The sequence below is a fragment of the Ruditapes philippinarum genome, unplaced genomic scaffold (genome assembly GCF_026571515.1).
Source record: "Ruditapes philippinarum isolate M1 unplaced genomic scaffold, ASM2657151v2 ctg4106_1_1_1_1, whole genome shotgun sequence".
In the NCBI taxonomy this organism is placed as follows: Eukaryota; Metazoa; Mollusca; class Bivalvia; order Venerida; family Veneridae; genus Ruditapes; species Ruditapes philippinarum.
This window is the reverse complement of record NW_026860596.1, coordinates 45,289-62,034: the sequence shown is the minus strand read 5'-3', so window position 1 is coordinate 62,034 and position 16,746 is coordinate 45,289. Positions and strand designations below refer to the sequence as shown.

The 16,746-nt window shown below is 34.9% G+C and overlaps 1 protein-coding gene across 1 annotated transcript; it reads left to right on the top strand.

Annotated features, from left to right (window-relative positions):
- Window positions 1-1,046: 1,046 nt before the first annotated feature.
- LOC132712729 (forkhead box protein E1-like) lies at window positions 1,047-4,078 on the top strand. Its single transcript, XM_060695148.1, has 4 exons — window positions 1,047-1,341; window positions 1,886-2,311; window positions 2,564-2,831; window positions 3,217-4,078. The coding sequence occupies exons 1-4, from the start codon at window positions 1,261-1,263 to the stop codon at window positions 3,747-3,749; spliced, it is 1,308 nt and encodes a 435-aa protein (XP_060551131.1). The 5' UTR covers window positions 1,047-1,260; the 3' UTR covers window positions 3,750-4,078.
- The last annotated feature ends 12,668 nt before the right edge of the window (window positions 4,079-16,746 follow it).

The window sequence follows — 16,746 nt, the reverse complement described above, 5'->3', positions numbered from 1 at the left end:
TGCCCTTTTAAAAGAAGGAAAATATTTTTTTGATTCCGAGGCATAATGATATAAGAAACTGTTGTTGGATTGTGAAAATGATGCGGAGAAATTGTTATATTATGTTAAATAGTTAAGTGTTAAATTAATAACTTTTATCCTTATTTCTAAAACATTACTGTAAAAAGATTTCCTGTACTTCGGGGCCATTGCTTCGTTAAAGATTTTTATGTATTGGAAATGTTTTTATTTTTATACTTTTCCATATGGCCAAGAAAATTGGGCAACTGTATGTTTCTATAGATCAACTTTTTAAATATTGAACTCAAGTGACCGTGTGTACTCCTCTACGAAGAAAGTGACTATGCACATTCCAGTGACCATCTAACCTAATACCTAACATCAGATGACATCACCATAGAAACATGTTTCATTAACTGAACACCTGGTCCTATTCTTCATTTTTATTTGTTACCTAAAAAAATAGTCCTTTCTTTATCATGTTATTGTAAGAATTGCTTAAAGATCTACCGCGAGCAAAAACCACAATATGTGCGGCACAGGTTGTTAAACTTTTTAAGGGGATGCAACTAGTATTACTCGTAAAGAAATATTCAAATTTTTTATCTCCCTTGAATGTCTGATCAGTTAAATACTTTGCCGACCAGTTAATTAATGTAATTTTTGCATGAAACTCTAAGAATATGATGAAAAAACATTTCAAGCCTTTAAACTTCATGTTAATTAATGCTAATCTAAAAGTGGAAAAATCATTTACATCTTATTATGTGCTGATGTGGCAAGCTAGCTAATTTTTTATACGTGTTAACTCATTATACTTACTTGTAAACAGGAATATTTAACTGTGCTTCAGATTCTTATTTATGAAATGCATAACAAAATTGAAATAGAAACAAACCATAAAACGATTCCAAAAAAAATTGTATTCGCCGCAATAATCACTCAAAATCAGTCAGCTATCAAAAGGTGTGAAAAATAACGGTTAGAAGGCCGGACCATTCTATTTGTCGCTTAGCGTGCACGTGAAAGGTGTTCACTCAAAGACGAGTAATTAACCGCTAGTTGGCGAGTTTCAATGAAGTGATTTGTCTGAATTAATTTACTCAAATGTTTGCACGGGTGATATAAATATATGCAAGGAAACAGTTACAATATCAAACAGTTATAGCTTAACAATAATTCATTCAAAACAAGCAATCAAACAGTGTGCATATTAAATTTTAATTTTGTGGAACTAAGCGTATTAGAAATCTGGTCATAATGCAGAGATTCACAATTGAATATTTGACAGGGAATACAGACAGCTCGTACCAGGACCCCACAGTAACGGCAGATGCTCAGGTATGGAAATTTATAGTCTCTTTTATTGTACAACGGTTGGTCCTATACTTACAAAACTAAAAACTGTTTGTTATTGTCATGAATCAAATATCAATAAGTTCTGTTCAGTTTATTTAGCAAATCGGCATAATATCATGCCTTTGGCCAATATAACAATTACATAGTGAAGAATATGGCCAAGACAACATAAACATATAAACAGTATATTAGACAGTGCTTGCAAAAAAATAATACTTATAACATACATAAATTCAACAACAAAATTGTTTGCAATACTTAATTATTTTACTCAGCTACAGACGTTTAATCATCTCTTGTGTGACAGTGTCAGTTGTTGCGAATGATTTAGTTTTGAATAAATTTTTTTCACTGGCCCATATAACAAAAAATTCTTGATAATATTTCGGGCAGCTTATGTTATATGGGTATTACTTGTTTTCAATTTATGAATATTTAAGAACTCTGGTGCCAGTCAAGAAATGACCAAAAACATGAACACATAATTATGCTTATTGAATGAGAATTCAATTTTTGTTTCTTTCAGATACATGTAAGCAGTCATGATGGTCTACTGACACACATTGGTTCCAACTTTCTGCACACCAGTCTCCACTTGGAAGATGTTTACAGTGTCATCAACAAGGACACAGAACACTCCTCCACAGATATCTCTACACATAAACAAATGACGTCACCACTTGTCATAGACTCTAGCTACACAGATGTCGGTACTGAATCTTCACCACTTGTCATTGACTCAAGCTTCGTCTCAACAACTTGTGATGAAACGTCTCCGTCAGGAACTTCATCCGGAAGTGACGTCTCCCCGTTACACTCACCTAAAGACATCAACACCGGCATGGTATACAACTATACTCTAGAAAGAGCAACACCATCTCCTAATAAAGACAGTGGGATAGAATCTGACAATTCGCCAGTATCCACTTATACAAATGAAGATGTTAAAAAGGTAAGTCGAAAAGTTTCATTGATGTATGTTCAAAAAATACACTTTCTTATAGCTTTGCAAGTCAAACCCTATACGGTCTACATAAAAAGATGATTTTAGAATCAGTAATATACAATGTACTGTGCAATGTTTGTGCTAAGCTTACGGAAGATTCAGGCTTTGATCATTTTAAATCCATCAATTTTGACATTATGTTTAAACTGTTCAAGGTAAATTAGCATTGTAGTAATTGTTGGGACATTATTTTTGCAGAGTTTGAGGGAGCTTGAGAAAAAAGCAGACAAGATAAAGACATCAAAGAAGACAACCTCGAGTGACAAGCCGTCACATTCTTATATTGCTCTCATTGCGATGGCGATTCTAGACTCACGTGATATGAAAATGACGTTAGGCGACATCTATCGGCACATCATGGATAATCACCCTTACTATAATAACGAGGAGAAAGCATGGAGAAACAGTATTAGATATAACCTTAGTATCAACGAATGCTTCATTAAAGTAGGAAAAGATGAACTAGGTAAGCTCACTTGCAAGGCATTCATGTCAATTATACATACATTTTATAATTATAAATAGTATAAAAAAGTATTAGTATTATTTTTATTAGATTTAAAATTCCCTTATATACAAACCTTGCGACTAAACAGCCTTATTCAGGATACATAAATAAATACACAATAAACAGAATGTCAGCGTCGCATGACGCCAATAGAGATGACGCCAAAACGTTACGAAGAGTTTGGCTTAATAATCATAAACATGATTCATTTGATGCATCATACTGGTGAAGAAAGCAGTTCAAGTGCAAATAATAAGTAAAAACACCAGTAAAACAGACATTTTGATATATACAAAATACTTGCAATTATGTTAGTAAGCAAGATCATCGTTCTTTTTTTCAGCTGGTAAGGGTAACCTGTGGGGAATTCATTCAGCGTGTATCGAAGATTTTAAAAGCGGGGACTTCAGGCGTCGTCAAGCCCGCAGGAGAGCAAAGAAAACAATTCGAGGCATCAGCTCCGAGGATTCTACAGCAGACTATACAGCAAGAAAGATATCGTATCAGAAAATGACGCCATCGTATGTTAATTATCATCCGTACACAACTGGACTAGTCCGTCAGCAGCAAATGGCAGATTACGCGCATGCGTACAATGGACACTACCAAATGCCGTCTGCTTCGTATTACAATACACTTGGACATTACCAAACAACGCAACATACACCAATGGGAATGACAAGCTATCCCCAACCCACATATGATTACACTCAACAATATAACACTGCTGCCTACCCAAGTTATGAAGTAACCAGTCAGTTACAAAGTGACAATGGTGAGAAAGAACGCCAGGATTTGGGACTCAAATATTACAGTTATTCTACGACAGATACCGAGACGGGCGTGCCATCTAACAATAAAATTGAAATTTTGTAGAACATTTTGTAGAATTGTATATAAATGTGCTACGAGAAATATTTATGTGCTATATGTAATTAATAACGATGTACAGTGGTGTATATATAGAAGAAACCTAGGGGAAAAACTGGAATCATTTTAACAAACATATTTTAGTAAGTTTTTAAGATTTCTTTTAGAGATTTTTAGAAGATCATTTTGCTTATCATAAAGCAAATTATTATTTTTATTTTTACTCCTTTTTTAAGAAAGAAAACGATAGAAATGGTTGAGTACATACGGTTGTCTTATGTTACATTATTTTAAGAAAAGCAAATTGTTGAATAAATGATGCTTATGTATATATATACAGTTGTCTTAGTTATCATCTCTTAAGAAAAGTGCATAGTAACCTCGCCAACAGGACGTAAAAATCCCTTTCGAATCAAAATATGGTGAACCATGATGATCCATTTCTGAGCACCATGGCATGACACTTTGTCTTCCGGTTCTACGAGAGGGAGGATTCGGTTTATTGAAGAATTCATTATTCTTTAAGATTCCTAAAATGTTCATAATTTCGAACACCATCTCTGTAACATCGTACCAGTGTCTAAATATACAGAATTTATTACATAAGAACCGTAACCGTTTATATGGGAGTAGTGCTACGCTACCGTTGCAAAAATGAATAATGCAGTCTCAATATCGAATTATATAGTAGTAAAGTTAAATCTTAATGTTCACATAGATGTGCCCTTGTCCGCCCTTGTCCGGTAGACCGACAGTGAAATGCGGGGTCATCCGTTTCCTACGTACGCATTACTAGTGTTAAATAGTACTGAAACCAGTTTGGCCTATTAATTTTCAAATACTTGACTGTCAGAAATAGAATAACTTTGTGTACACATGTGTAAAGTTGGAGTATGACCAGTGGCATGAAAAAGCGATAAGACGATAAAGACAATATTATTAGAAATGTATAAAGATGAACAAACAAAAAATGAAAAAAATATGAAAAAAGTCTGGGTAGCATGATAGAGCATGGAGTTCAATTCAGTCTTTATTCATTTGACTTACCAATAAGTGTATTGGCCTACTATAAAAGATAGTACAGCTTTACCCTATATTAAATATGATCAATGACAGTACGGGGAAGTTCTACTTACGTTCGCGCTTATATACGTAAAATGGAAAGCCGTACAGGAGCACGGTCAATCGGGAAAGTTGTCACACGATCTTAGCAGTGCCGGTTAGTAAATAATACAGGAGCACGGTCAATCTGGAAAGTCGCCACACGATCTAAGCAGTGCCGGTTAGTAAATAATACAGGAGCACGGTCAATCTGGAAAGTCGCTACACGATCTTAGTTGTGCCGGTTAGTAAATAATACAGGAGCACGGTCAATCTGGAAAGTCGCTACACGATCTAAGCAGTGCCGGTTAGTAAATAATACAGGAGCACGGTCAATCTGGAAAGTCGCCACACGATCTAAGAAGTGCCGGTTAGTAAATAATACAGGGGCACGGTCAATCGGGAAAGTCGCCACACGATCTTAGTTGTGCCGATTAGTAAATAATACAGGAGCACGGTCAATCTGGAAAGTCGCCACACGATCTAAGCAGTGCCGGTTAGTAAATAATACAGGAGCACGGTCAATCTGGAAAGTCGCCACACGATCTTAGCAGTGCCGGTTAGTAAATAATACAGGGGCACGGTCAATCGGGAAAGTCGCCACACGATCTTAGTTGTGCCGGTTAGTAAATAATACAGGAGCACGGTCAATCTGGAAAGTCGCCACACGATCTTAGCAGTGCCGGTTAGTAAATAATACAGGGGCACGGTCAATCGGGAAAGTCGCCACACGATCTTAGTTGTGCCGGTTAGTAAATAATACAGGAGCACGGTCAATCTGGAAAGTCGCTACACGATCTTAGTTGTGCCGGTTAGTAAATATTACAGGAGCACGGTCAATCGGGAAAGTCGCTACACGATCTAAGCAGTGCCGGTTAGTAAATAATACAGGGGCACGGTCAATCGGGAAAGTCGCCACACAATCTTAGCTGTGTCGGTTTGTAATTAATATAGGCACGATCTAACCTCAAACGCTTCGTATATAAAAGTCGGTGTAAAACAGACGGATGGTAAGTATATATTTTTAACATATCCGACTGTGTTTGAGTCGCCACACGATCTTAGCAGTGTCTGTTTCTGAATAATACAGGGATGTGGTAAATCTGGAAAGAAGTCGCATGTATATCTGTCATTTTGAAATCTAAATCTGCCAAGCAAGGATACAATGTAGGTAATTATTACTCTTACATTTTTATAATTTATAATTTATAAGTGATGAAGAGTATCTTGAAATAATTTTTTAATTTTACTACATCACTCCATTTTACATACAACATAAAGCAAACAAAATCAAAAAGTACATTATTAGCGTAACAACGTTATCATTATGAATATGTTTATCTATCCGGTTATTTCATTGAAAAAAAAAACAACAACTATTTTAAAAAATGCCGAGATAGTGATGAAAAAATAGCCATTAAAATTTTTAACAGAACATAACATCACTTACAAATACAAAGACATTTAATCTTTTATAAGATAATGGTAAAAACCATTTTATTTGTTTGTACTGCACATTATTTTTGATCAGTTTACACCAGTACACAATCGGTGTCCTATTCCAATTACAAGAAGTAAAGGGTCAGAAGTTAGATATACAATGAATTATTTATCCGAGGTATATATCAAATAAAGCTATATAATCTAGGGAGATGATCGCTGGTTTAGATCGATTGAATTGTTTAGCTTTATGAAGAACCTTCAATATTACCGTGTGTCAAGGTCCAGATGTGTATCAAAATTGGTAACTTTTTTACCGTAAAGCCGTGAAATTATGGAATGTCATTATTTTTGCCGAGATCTCTATATAGTTAAACGAATAAAAGTCATGACTGGCATTACAAGTCTATCAAACTGTATAAATGTACGTGTTAACATAACGAGAGTTATTAGCAATTAATCCTAGCAATATTCAAGTTATAGCATTTCGTATAGGTACAATTTGATAAGGAAAATCATGCCTTTTTTGATTACGCATTCGTTATACAAGGGCGTCTTTTAAGGATATGTACACATATTTTAAAACAAATTTTCATTTTTTTACTTATTTATGATATAATAAAAAAGTTTGGAAATGTTTATTAATGACAGACATAATGAAGGTTACAGGACCCTTGATTAATTATGAATTATATACAATTTTCTCATTGCAGACCTTTCTGGATATGTAAATTATTTAGCTCGGACAAATTTTCAGTGACCATCGTGAAGTATTTTACACTGATGCAAACATTGTGTGATTGGATTATGTTAAATATCTAAATAGATATAATGTATCGCAAATCTTATACTTATGCATGGTAGTTATCAGAAATTAAAAACTCGCAAATTTCGCCTAGAGTACAGTATAGTAGATTGATTCCTTCAGTCATAGTGTCAGCTTAGATGTGGAAGATAAGTACCGTCATTAAACTTATTCATAAAATTTGTATGCTTACAAAAATATAAATTATTAAAGTGTACAAACACTTAGACAATTACTGATATATTAAAGGATTTAACTTGAAACAAATTGAAAAATCATTAGGAAATTAGCTAAGCACATAAACTGGAATTACAACAACTGTTGTTTTTTTTCTTTAAAAACATGGATTTTATTTGATTTGAAATAAACAGCATATTTGGAGTATGTTTATAATGTGCTATGGTATATATTTGTTACAATGAAATCCGCACGGAAGCCGACAGACAACATGTCAAAGTTTCAATATCATCAAACCGGAGGAGGGCACCCTTACGCTCACAGACTGCGGTTAAAGCCTACTACGTCATATATTCAGAGCTATGCCCCTGAAAGATCACTCACAGTTACGAACTTACAAATTACTCCACGAACTGCATTCGAAATGGAACGACCCCAAACTCGGGGCTCGTCGCATTTAGTTGTGATAAATACATCCTTTAGGACATCATTTCCTGAAAGGAATTCGCATCGGAAGAGAATTCCCACGTTCCCTAAACTGGCTACTGACCAGCCCAACCGACAATCAAACATTTCTCGTCAGACGAACTCCTCATTAACGACAACCCGTAAACCGAGTAGTCAGTCCACATTTCGGCGTGATACAAACTCGGCAAACGTGTTCTCAAATAGTGCCCGTTTATCTAACCCCGAACGAGAACACTCATCAAGGTCGGACAGGCGCTCGGCGCACAGGGGATACCTCACTCAGAGGCAGACGAACACGTTTGCTGCTTACGCAAAATATAACGATATTGTACAATCAACAAAAGCGCGGGAAAGGGCCAGTGAAAGTCCAATAACAACAAACATAAACGATCTTAGTGCTTTAATTCCAGAAAAAAGACCATCCCCACAGGAAATCACATTATCGAATGAAAAACATTTATGGATATCAGACTGGGTAGCTAGTACTTCTGCTGCAATGAGATTAGAAGATTTAAATCAAGACGACTCCAAAGTGACAAAAACACTTTCTGTGATTCACGAACATTGATCAGTTGTTCATATACATCAAATATCAAAAGTATATGGATCATCATGAACAGATTTGTGTTTATGTTTGTATTTATTTGATGACATTTAGTGTTCTATTCCGCTTGTGTGATACTGCGATGTCAATGTTTGCTTTTTCAGCTTTATTCGCAAAAACATGCGTTTTACATTTATATTACACTTTATGTTTAACAAATCTTAGCCTGTTGGCGGCAATTGGACCAGTGCATACCAAGATCAGGCCGTATATAACGTTCTGTCTGATCACGGTTTGTGCTGGCCTTTATTCAGCCAGTACTTATTTAGAAATAATAAAAAAGATGGATATGCCCATTAAAATTTCCAACGTGCTTTCTACAATTGGTTAAGCATCGTCGGATACCCACGCCAGAACAGTTATACATATAAATCAACCGTGGGTATCCGACGATTTAGTTTAGTCGTCAAGTCAATAAAGATTCGTTACAATTCGGGTACTGACAAATAATTCCTACCTCGCCCCGAAACATATGTGCCATTAGTGTATGGCACGCACCACATTCCCGGCTTTTTACTGACAACCTAGCATTTAAGAAATGCATGATTTACCAGTATTGAGCGATATTAGTTATTCGCGAAACAATTACATTTTGTCATTAAGTATTGAAAAAATGTCATTAAAAATATAAAATGTTATAATATGGTAAAGCCTTATGTATATCTTTTTGAACAACCACAGAACAACGACTGAAATATTTACAACCTTAAATAATTAGGTATAATACTGTTTTGATGTAAAGTAATTCTCTAATTGTCAAATTAGAATTGTGATACACGATCAATACATTTGGATCAATTTGAATAGATTTATAGATATACAATGAATGAATGTTCAGATAATTGTGTAAAATTATAACATTTTACATTATAAAGATATAGATATATAGAAATTATATCTCTTTTGTACCTTACTTGACAAAGACAGTATCAAAAACATTTAAAAGGTGCAATAGTGAATACAGAATATAACGGGTAAACATAAAAGTTCCAAACCTGAAAAAGTGTTCCAGTAAAAAATATGAAAATGACGAAATGAATTTCATTAAATTGTTACACAATATCGGATGAATAAGGAAGGGAGTGGGGAGAGGGTTGTGGAAGATTCATATCAATATAGCACATTTCTCTCATTTAATCCTGTGTTCACGCTGATTCCACTTAAACAAGTCAAATGATAAAGTTAACTGTAAGTTTTTATTAGTTAAAAAACGCGACAGAAAATTTAAAAATTGCAGTGGTTTAAAGGGAAGTTTTAAACTCCACTAATGTTTTTTGACATGACATGACCGGACATAAATTATCGAGATTAATGTTCTGTTTAATGAAGGTCTACTGTAGACCAAAGACTTACTAGTGTGTGCAAAATTTCAGATAGTCCGCTCACACCTATTATTCTAAATTGGAAAAATGACCAAAGATTGAAAATGGGCTTTGAATAGCACAAAAATACGATTTCAGTTTATTTCTGAGTACATGTATATTTCTTAATCATCTTTTGCACATCTTTCTTACATCGTCATCCATTCGATCGTCATGTCGTCATATTCTTATATCGTCATATTCTTATCGCCATCCTCGGAACACTGCAGACGCTATAACAAAACGTACGTTAACCCTATACTGTTTTTATATGAAATGTGTAGATAGGCTAGCTAATGTCAACCAAAGCAATATAATCATATTAGAAAAGGTCACGTGATCGTGCACGGACAGCACGTGTTTTTCACCTCTCTACACAAATACTAAAAAACATTTGTTTATTTGAGTTTTATTGTCAATATATTAGAGAAACTGGATTAAAATAATTATTTAACTAATGTCAAATCAGGATAGAAATTTAGTCAAATCTTTGGAGAAGCAGAAAAAGACGAAAAATAAACGTGAAGCTACTTCGCCATTGTTAGACGAAAGCCAAAGCACATGGTCAATAGGCACGGACTTTTCAACCGAAAATAAAACTAAAATTGTACAATCAAAGACAACTAAACACGGTTTTAAAAGTGGTGAATCGGACCTAACGGTTTTATCGAAACTGAGTGATTCAAATTTCACTGGTTTGAATTACACGTATTCAAATATGGCTACGCCACAGTTTCCGTATAGTATGTCGCCATTTATGGCCGGCGTGTCAAGTCCGCCGCCGACGTCAGCATATGGTTTTTTATCTCCACAACCACCTCATTGGCAATAGAGTTACTTGAGGACATGAAAATACTGAAACAAAAAATTGCCTCGTTCGAAAAAGTGGAAAAAAACTGTAAACATGATGAATTTTAAAATCACATATATTGAGGGTAAGATAAACAATATTGAGGCGCGAACCAAAGAAACCGAGGACTTTTGTAATTTTGTTGCTAAAGACATGGATGAAGCAAGGGAGAAATTAAATATGCAAAAGACGACATCAAATCCTGGATAAACAATTTTCAATTTCATGAAAAACAGTAAAAAAAAAGTTGTGTGATCAAAAACAGGCAACGGAAGACCAGATAATCTCCTTGGAAATGCAATCACTACAAAATAACTTGTTATTCTATGGTATACCAGAGGGCGGAAATATGGGAAATTGTCAAAATTTTGTTAAATCGCTGTGTAAGGACACATTGGGAATTAAAGATGCAGAAACGTTTTCGTTTTTGAAAAAGTTCATCGCATTGGTAAGCGAATTGGATCTAAAGTGCGCCCAATACTAGCTAAATTTCGATACCTGGAACAGCGTGATAGGGTGCGAGCTGCGTCTTTTGATCTAGCCGGGGACCTTAAAAAGGCTGAGCGCGGTATCGGAATACAATTGCCACAATCTGTACGGGAAGCAAGGAAACAACTGCACCCCCATAATGGAAAACGCCAAGAAGGATGGGAAAACCGTAAAATTGTGTAAAATTTTATAGGGAAAAAAATTATATCTCTTTTGTACCTTACTTGACAAAGACAGTATCAAAAAACATTTAAAAGGTGCAATAGTGAATACAGAATATAACGGGTAAACATAAAAGTTCCAAACCTTGAAAAAGTGTTCCAGTAAAAATATGAAAATGACGAAATGAATTTCATTAAATTGTTACACAATATCGGATGAATAAGGAAGGGAGTGGGAGAGGGTTGTGGAAGATTCATATCAATATAGCACATTTCTCTCATTTAATCCTGTGTTCACGCTGATTCCACTTAAACAAGTCAAATGATAAAGTTAACTGTAAGTTTTTATTAAGTTAAAAAAACGCGACAGAAAGATTTAAAAATTGCAGTGGTTTAAAGGGAAGTTTTAAACTCCACTAATGTTTTTTGACATGGACATGACCGGACATAAATTATCGAGATTAATGTTCTGTTTAATGAAGGTCTACTGTAGACCAAAGACTTACTAGTATGTGCAAAATTTCACATAATCCGCTCACACCTATTATTCTAAATTGGAAAATGACCAAAGATTGAAAATGGGCTTTGAATAGCACAAAATACGATTTCAGTTTATTTCTGAGTACATGTATATTTCTTAATCATCTTTTGCACATCTTTCTTACATCGTCATCCATTCGATCGTCATGTCGTTCAATATTCTTATATCGTCATATTCTTATCGCCATCCTCGGAAACACTTGCAGACGCTATAACAAAACGTACGTTAACCCTATACTGTTTTTGTATGAAATGTGTAGATAGGCTAGCTAATGTCAACCAAAGCAATATAATCATATTAGAAAAGGTCACGTGATCGTGCACAGAGAGCACGTGTTTTTCACCTCTCTACACAAATACTAAAAAAACATTTGTTTATTTGAGTTTTATTGTCAATATATTAGAGAAACTAGATTAAAATAATTATTTAACTAATGTCAAATCAGGATAGAAAGTTAGTCAAATCTTTGGAGAAGCAGAAAAAGACGAAAAATAAACGTGAAGCTACTTCGCCATTGTTAGACGAAAGCCAAAGCACATGGTCAATAGGCACGGACTTTTCAACCGAAAATAAAACTAAAATTGTACAATCAAAGACAACTAAACACGGTTTTAAAAGTGGTGAATCGGACCAAACGGTTTTATCGAAACTGAGTGATTCAAATTTCACTGGTTTGAATTACACGTATTCAAATATGGCTACGCCACAGTTTCCGTATACTAGTAGTATGTCGCCATTTATGGCCGGCGTGTCAAGTCCGCCGCCGACGTCAGCATATGTTTTTTTATCTCCACAACCACCTCATTGGCAATAGAGTTACTTGAGGACATGAAAATACTGAAACAAAAAATTGCCTCGTTCGAAAAAGTGGAAAAAACTGTAAGCATGGTGAATTTTAAAATCACATATATTGAGGGTAAGATAAACAATATTGAGGCGCGAACCAAAGAAACCGAGGACTTTTGTAATTTTGTTGCTAAAGACATGGATGAAGCAAGGGAGAAATTAAATATGCAAAAGACGACATCAAATCCTGGATAAACAATTTTCAATTTCATGAAAAACAGTAAAAAAAAAGTTGTGTGATCAAAAACAGGCAACGGAAGACCAGATAATCTCCTTGGAAATGCAATCACTACAAAATAACTTGTTATTCTATGGTATACCAGAGGGCGGAAAATATGGGAAATTGTCAAAATTTTTGTTAAATCGCTGTGTAAGGACACATTGGGAATTTAAAGATGCAGAAACGTTTTCGTTTTTGAAAAAGTTCATCGCATTGGTAAGCGAATTGGATCTAAAGTGCGCCCAATACTAGCTAATTTCGATACCTGGAACAGCGTGATAGGGTGCGAGGCTGCGTCTTTTGATCTAGCCGGGGACCTTAAAAAGGCTGAGCGCGGTATCGGAATACAATTGCCACAATCTGTACGGGAAGCAAGGAAACAACTGCACCCCATAATGGAAAACGCCAAGAAGGATGGGAAAACCGTAAATTTTATAGGGAAAAAATAGATTTATAGATATACAATGAATGAATGTTCAGATAATTGTGTAAAATTATAACATTTTACATTATAAAGATATAGATATATAGAAATTATATCTCTTTTGTACCTTACTTGACAAAGACAGTATCAAAAAACATTTAAAAGGTGCAATAGTGAATACAGAATATAACGGGTAAACATAAAAGTTCCAAACCTGAAAAAGTGTTCCAGTAAAAAATATGAAAATGACGAAATGAATTTCATTAAATTGTTACACAATATCGGATGAATAAGGAAGGGAGTGGGGAGAGGGTTGTGGAAGATTCATATCAATATAGCACATTTCTCTCATTTAATCCTGTGTTCACGCTGATTCCACTTAAACAAGTCAAATGATAAAGTTAACTGTAAGTTTTTATTAGTTAAAAAACGCGACAGAAAATTTAAAAATTGCAGTGGTTTAAAGGGAAGTTTTAAACTCCACTAATGTTTTTTGACATGACATGACCGGACATAAATTATCGAGATTAATGTTCTGTTTAATGAAGGTCTACTGTAGACCAAAGACTTACTAGTATGTGCAAAATTTCACATAATCCGCTCACACCTATTATTCTAAATTGGAAAAATGACCAAAGATTGAAAATGGGCTTTGAATAGCACAAAAATACGATTTCAGTTTATTTCTGAGTACATGTATATTTCTTAATCATCTTTTGCACATCTTTCTTACATCGTCATCCATTCGATCGTCATGTCGTCATATTCTTATATCGTCATATTCTTATCGCCATCCTCGGAACACTGCAGACGCTATAACAAAACGTACGTTAACCCTATACTGTTTTTGTATGAAATGTGTAGATAGGCTAGCTAATGTCAACCAAAGCAATATAATCATATTAGAAAAGGTCACGTGATCGTGCACAGAGAGCACGTGTTTTTCACCTCTCTACACAAATACTAAAAAACATTTGTTTATTTGAGTTTTATTGTCAATATATTAGAGAAACTGGATTAAAATAATTATTTAACTAATGTCAAATCAGGATAGAAATTTAGTCAAATCTTTGGAGAAGCAGAAAAAGACGAAAAATAAACGTGAAGCTACTTCGCCATTGTTAGACGAAAGCCAAAGCACATGGTCAATAGGCACGGACTTTTCAACCGAAAATAAAACTAAAATTGTACAATCAAAGACAACTAAACACGGTTTTAAAAGTGGTGAATCGGACCTAACGGTTTTATCGAAACTGAGTGATTCAAATTTCACTGGTTTGAATTACACGTATTCAAATATGGCTACGCCACAGTTTCCGTATAGTATGTCGCCATTTATGGCCGGCGTGTCAAGTCCGCCGCCGACGTCAGCATATGTTTTTTTATCTCCACAACCACCTCATTGGCAATAGAGTTACTTGAGGACATGAAAATACTGAAACAAAAAATTGCCTCGTTCGAAAAAGTGGAAAAAAACTGTAAACATGATGAATTTTAAAATCACATATATTGAGGGTAAGATAAACAATATTGAGGCGCGAACCAAAGAAACCGAGGACTTTTGTAATTTTGTTGCTAAAGACATGGATGAAGCAAGGGAGAAATTAAATATGCAAAAGACGACATCAAATCCTGGATAAACAATTTTCAATTTCATGAAAAACAGTCAAAAAAAAGTTGTGTGATCAAAAACAGGCAACGGAAGACCAGATAATCTCCTTGGAAATGCAATCACTACAAAATAACTTGTTATTCTATGGTATACCAGAGGGCGGAAATATGGGAAATTGTCAAAATTTTGTTAAATCGCTGTGTAAGGACACATTGGGAATTGAAGATGCAGAAACGTTTTCGTTTTTGAAAAAGTTCATCGCATTGGTAAGCGAATTGGATCTAAAGTGCGCCCAATACTAGCTAAATTTCGATACCTGGAACAGCGTGATAGGGTGCGAGCCGCGTCTTTTGATCTAGCCGGGGACCTTAAAAAGGCTGAGCGCGGTATCGGAATACAATTGCCACAATCTGTACGGGAAGCAAGGAAACAACTGCACCCCATAATGGAAAACGCCAAGAAGGATGGGAAAACCGTAAATTTTATAGGAAAAAAAACACTCTTTATTAACAAAAGTGAATTCAAACCTGCCTTAACGGATATGGATTAATAGGGATGTCGGGAAGAGCTACCCCTTAAAGTGATATCTTGGAACACTCGCGGATTGAAAAGGAACATTGGCGATCCTGATTTTTTTTATAATTATACTTAATTATGATTTAATATTTTTCAATGAAACGTGGATTTCAAAGACTGAACTCTTGACATTTGACATTGAAAATTATACATGTGTTCAAATCCAAGGCAATAAGTCAGTTGGTTGTAAAAGTAGACAATTATTTTTAATCAATCAAGATGTTTTTTTCATATGTATATACCACCATTTAATTCAAATGTTGTACGAACTCGTGATTCTAATTGCTTTCAAACTTTGAGTTAGACATTGTTTAATTTATTGATCTTGGTAAATTGTATGTTACTGGAGGTTTAAATAGCCGCCCGAACATACTTTAATAAAATGAAGAGAAATGCGAAAAGGAAATATAGGAAAGAGGAGGGGAAACGAATAAATAATTTGGCTAAATCAAGCCCATGTATGTTCTGGAAAAATATTAAACAGTCTTTGGAGAATACTGGAAGCAAACCAGATTCGTTGTCTTCAAATGATTTACTACAGCATTTTAAATCCTTGGTGATGTACCGAGCGACTATAACGCAAATGTTTATTCGGATATACCGTCTACGGAAATATATATATAGGTCTAGAAATGATTTTTTTCTGAGCAAGTATTTTTACGGCATAACAATAAAAGCCCAGGCAATGATAATATAACAGCAGAAATTGCTAAAAATCTTTTGAAACTATACCACCTCTGCTTTAAAGATTATATAACTTCATTTTCTCATCTGGAGCACATATATGGGGCGAAGGTATTATTTCTCCTATCTTTAAAAGGGGTGATCAAAATGATGCAAGCACATATAGGGCACAGGTGGCAGTATCAGTGTTTGGACACCCCACTCCTATCAGCACCTGGACCCCTACTACAACCCAGAAAAAAATAATTCAACACTCTAAGGCTTACTATAAGGTACCAAAAACAAAACCACCGATACAATTATAAAAAAGAATCCACTATCAAAATTATAGTTATAGACAGGTGAAAAGCCTAATATATACTCATTTGCCAAACAATGTGGAACACGGGAAAACGTCGTTTCCGGCGGCATACCGCTGCATCATTCATTAACATCAATAAAAAGAACTAGAATTCCATAGCTTACCTAATTCAAGTCCAACGAATATCAGTATCTTTCCGATTTTTTTCTGTTTCACGGTATTTTTTTACTTGTAGTAGCCATTTTGGATTCTGATACCTGTGTCATATACGCGATCTGATTGGACGTTCAATTTGGCTCCTCCATTCAGATCGCGTATTACAACCCAGGTATTTTCAGGAACA

What these genes read in the sequence shown, in the direction of transcription:
- LOC132712729 (XM_060695148.1), top strand. Translation starts at nt 1,261, where the DNA reads ATGCAGAGATTCACAATTGAATATTTGACAGGGAATACAGACAGCTCG. An exon ending in CAGTAACGGCAGATGCTCAG is followed by an intron (nt 1,342 to 1,885) that starts GTATGGAAATTT and finishes TGTTTCTTTCAG; the next exon opens with ATACATGTAAGCAGTCATGA. An exon ending in AGTAGGAAAAGATGAACTAG is followed by an intron (nt 2,832 to 3,216) that starts GTAAGCTCACTT and finishes TCTTTTTTTCAG; the next exon opens with CTGGTAAGGGTAACCTGTGG.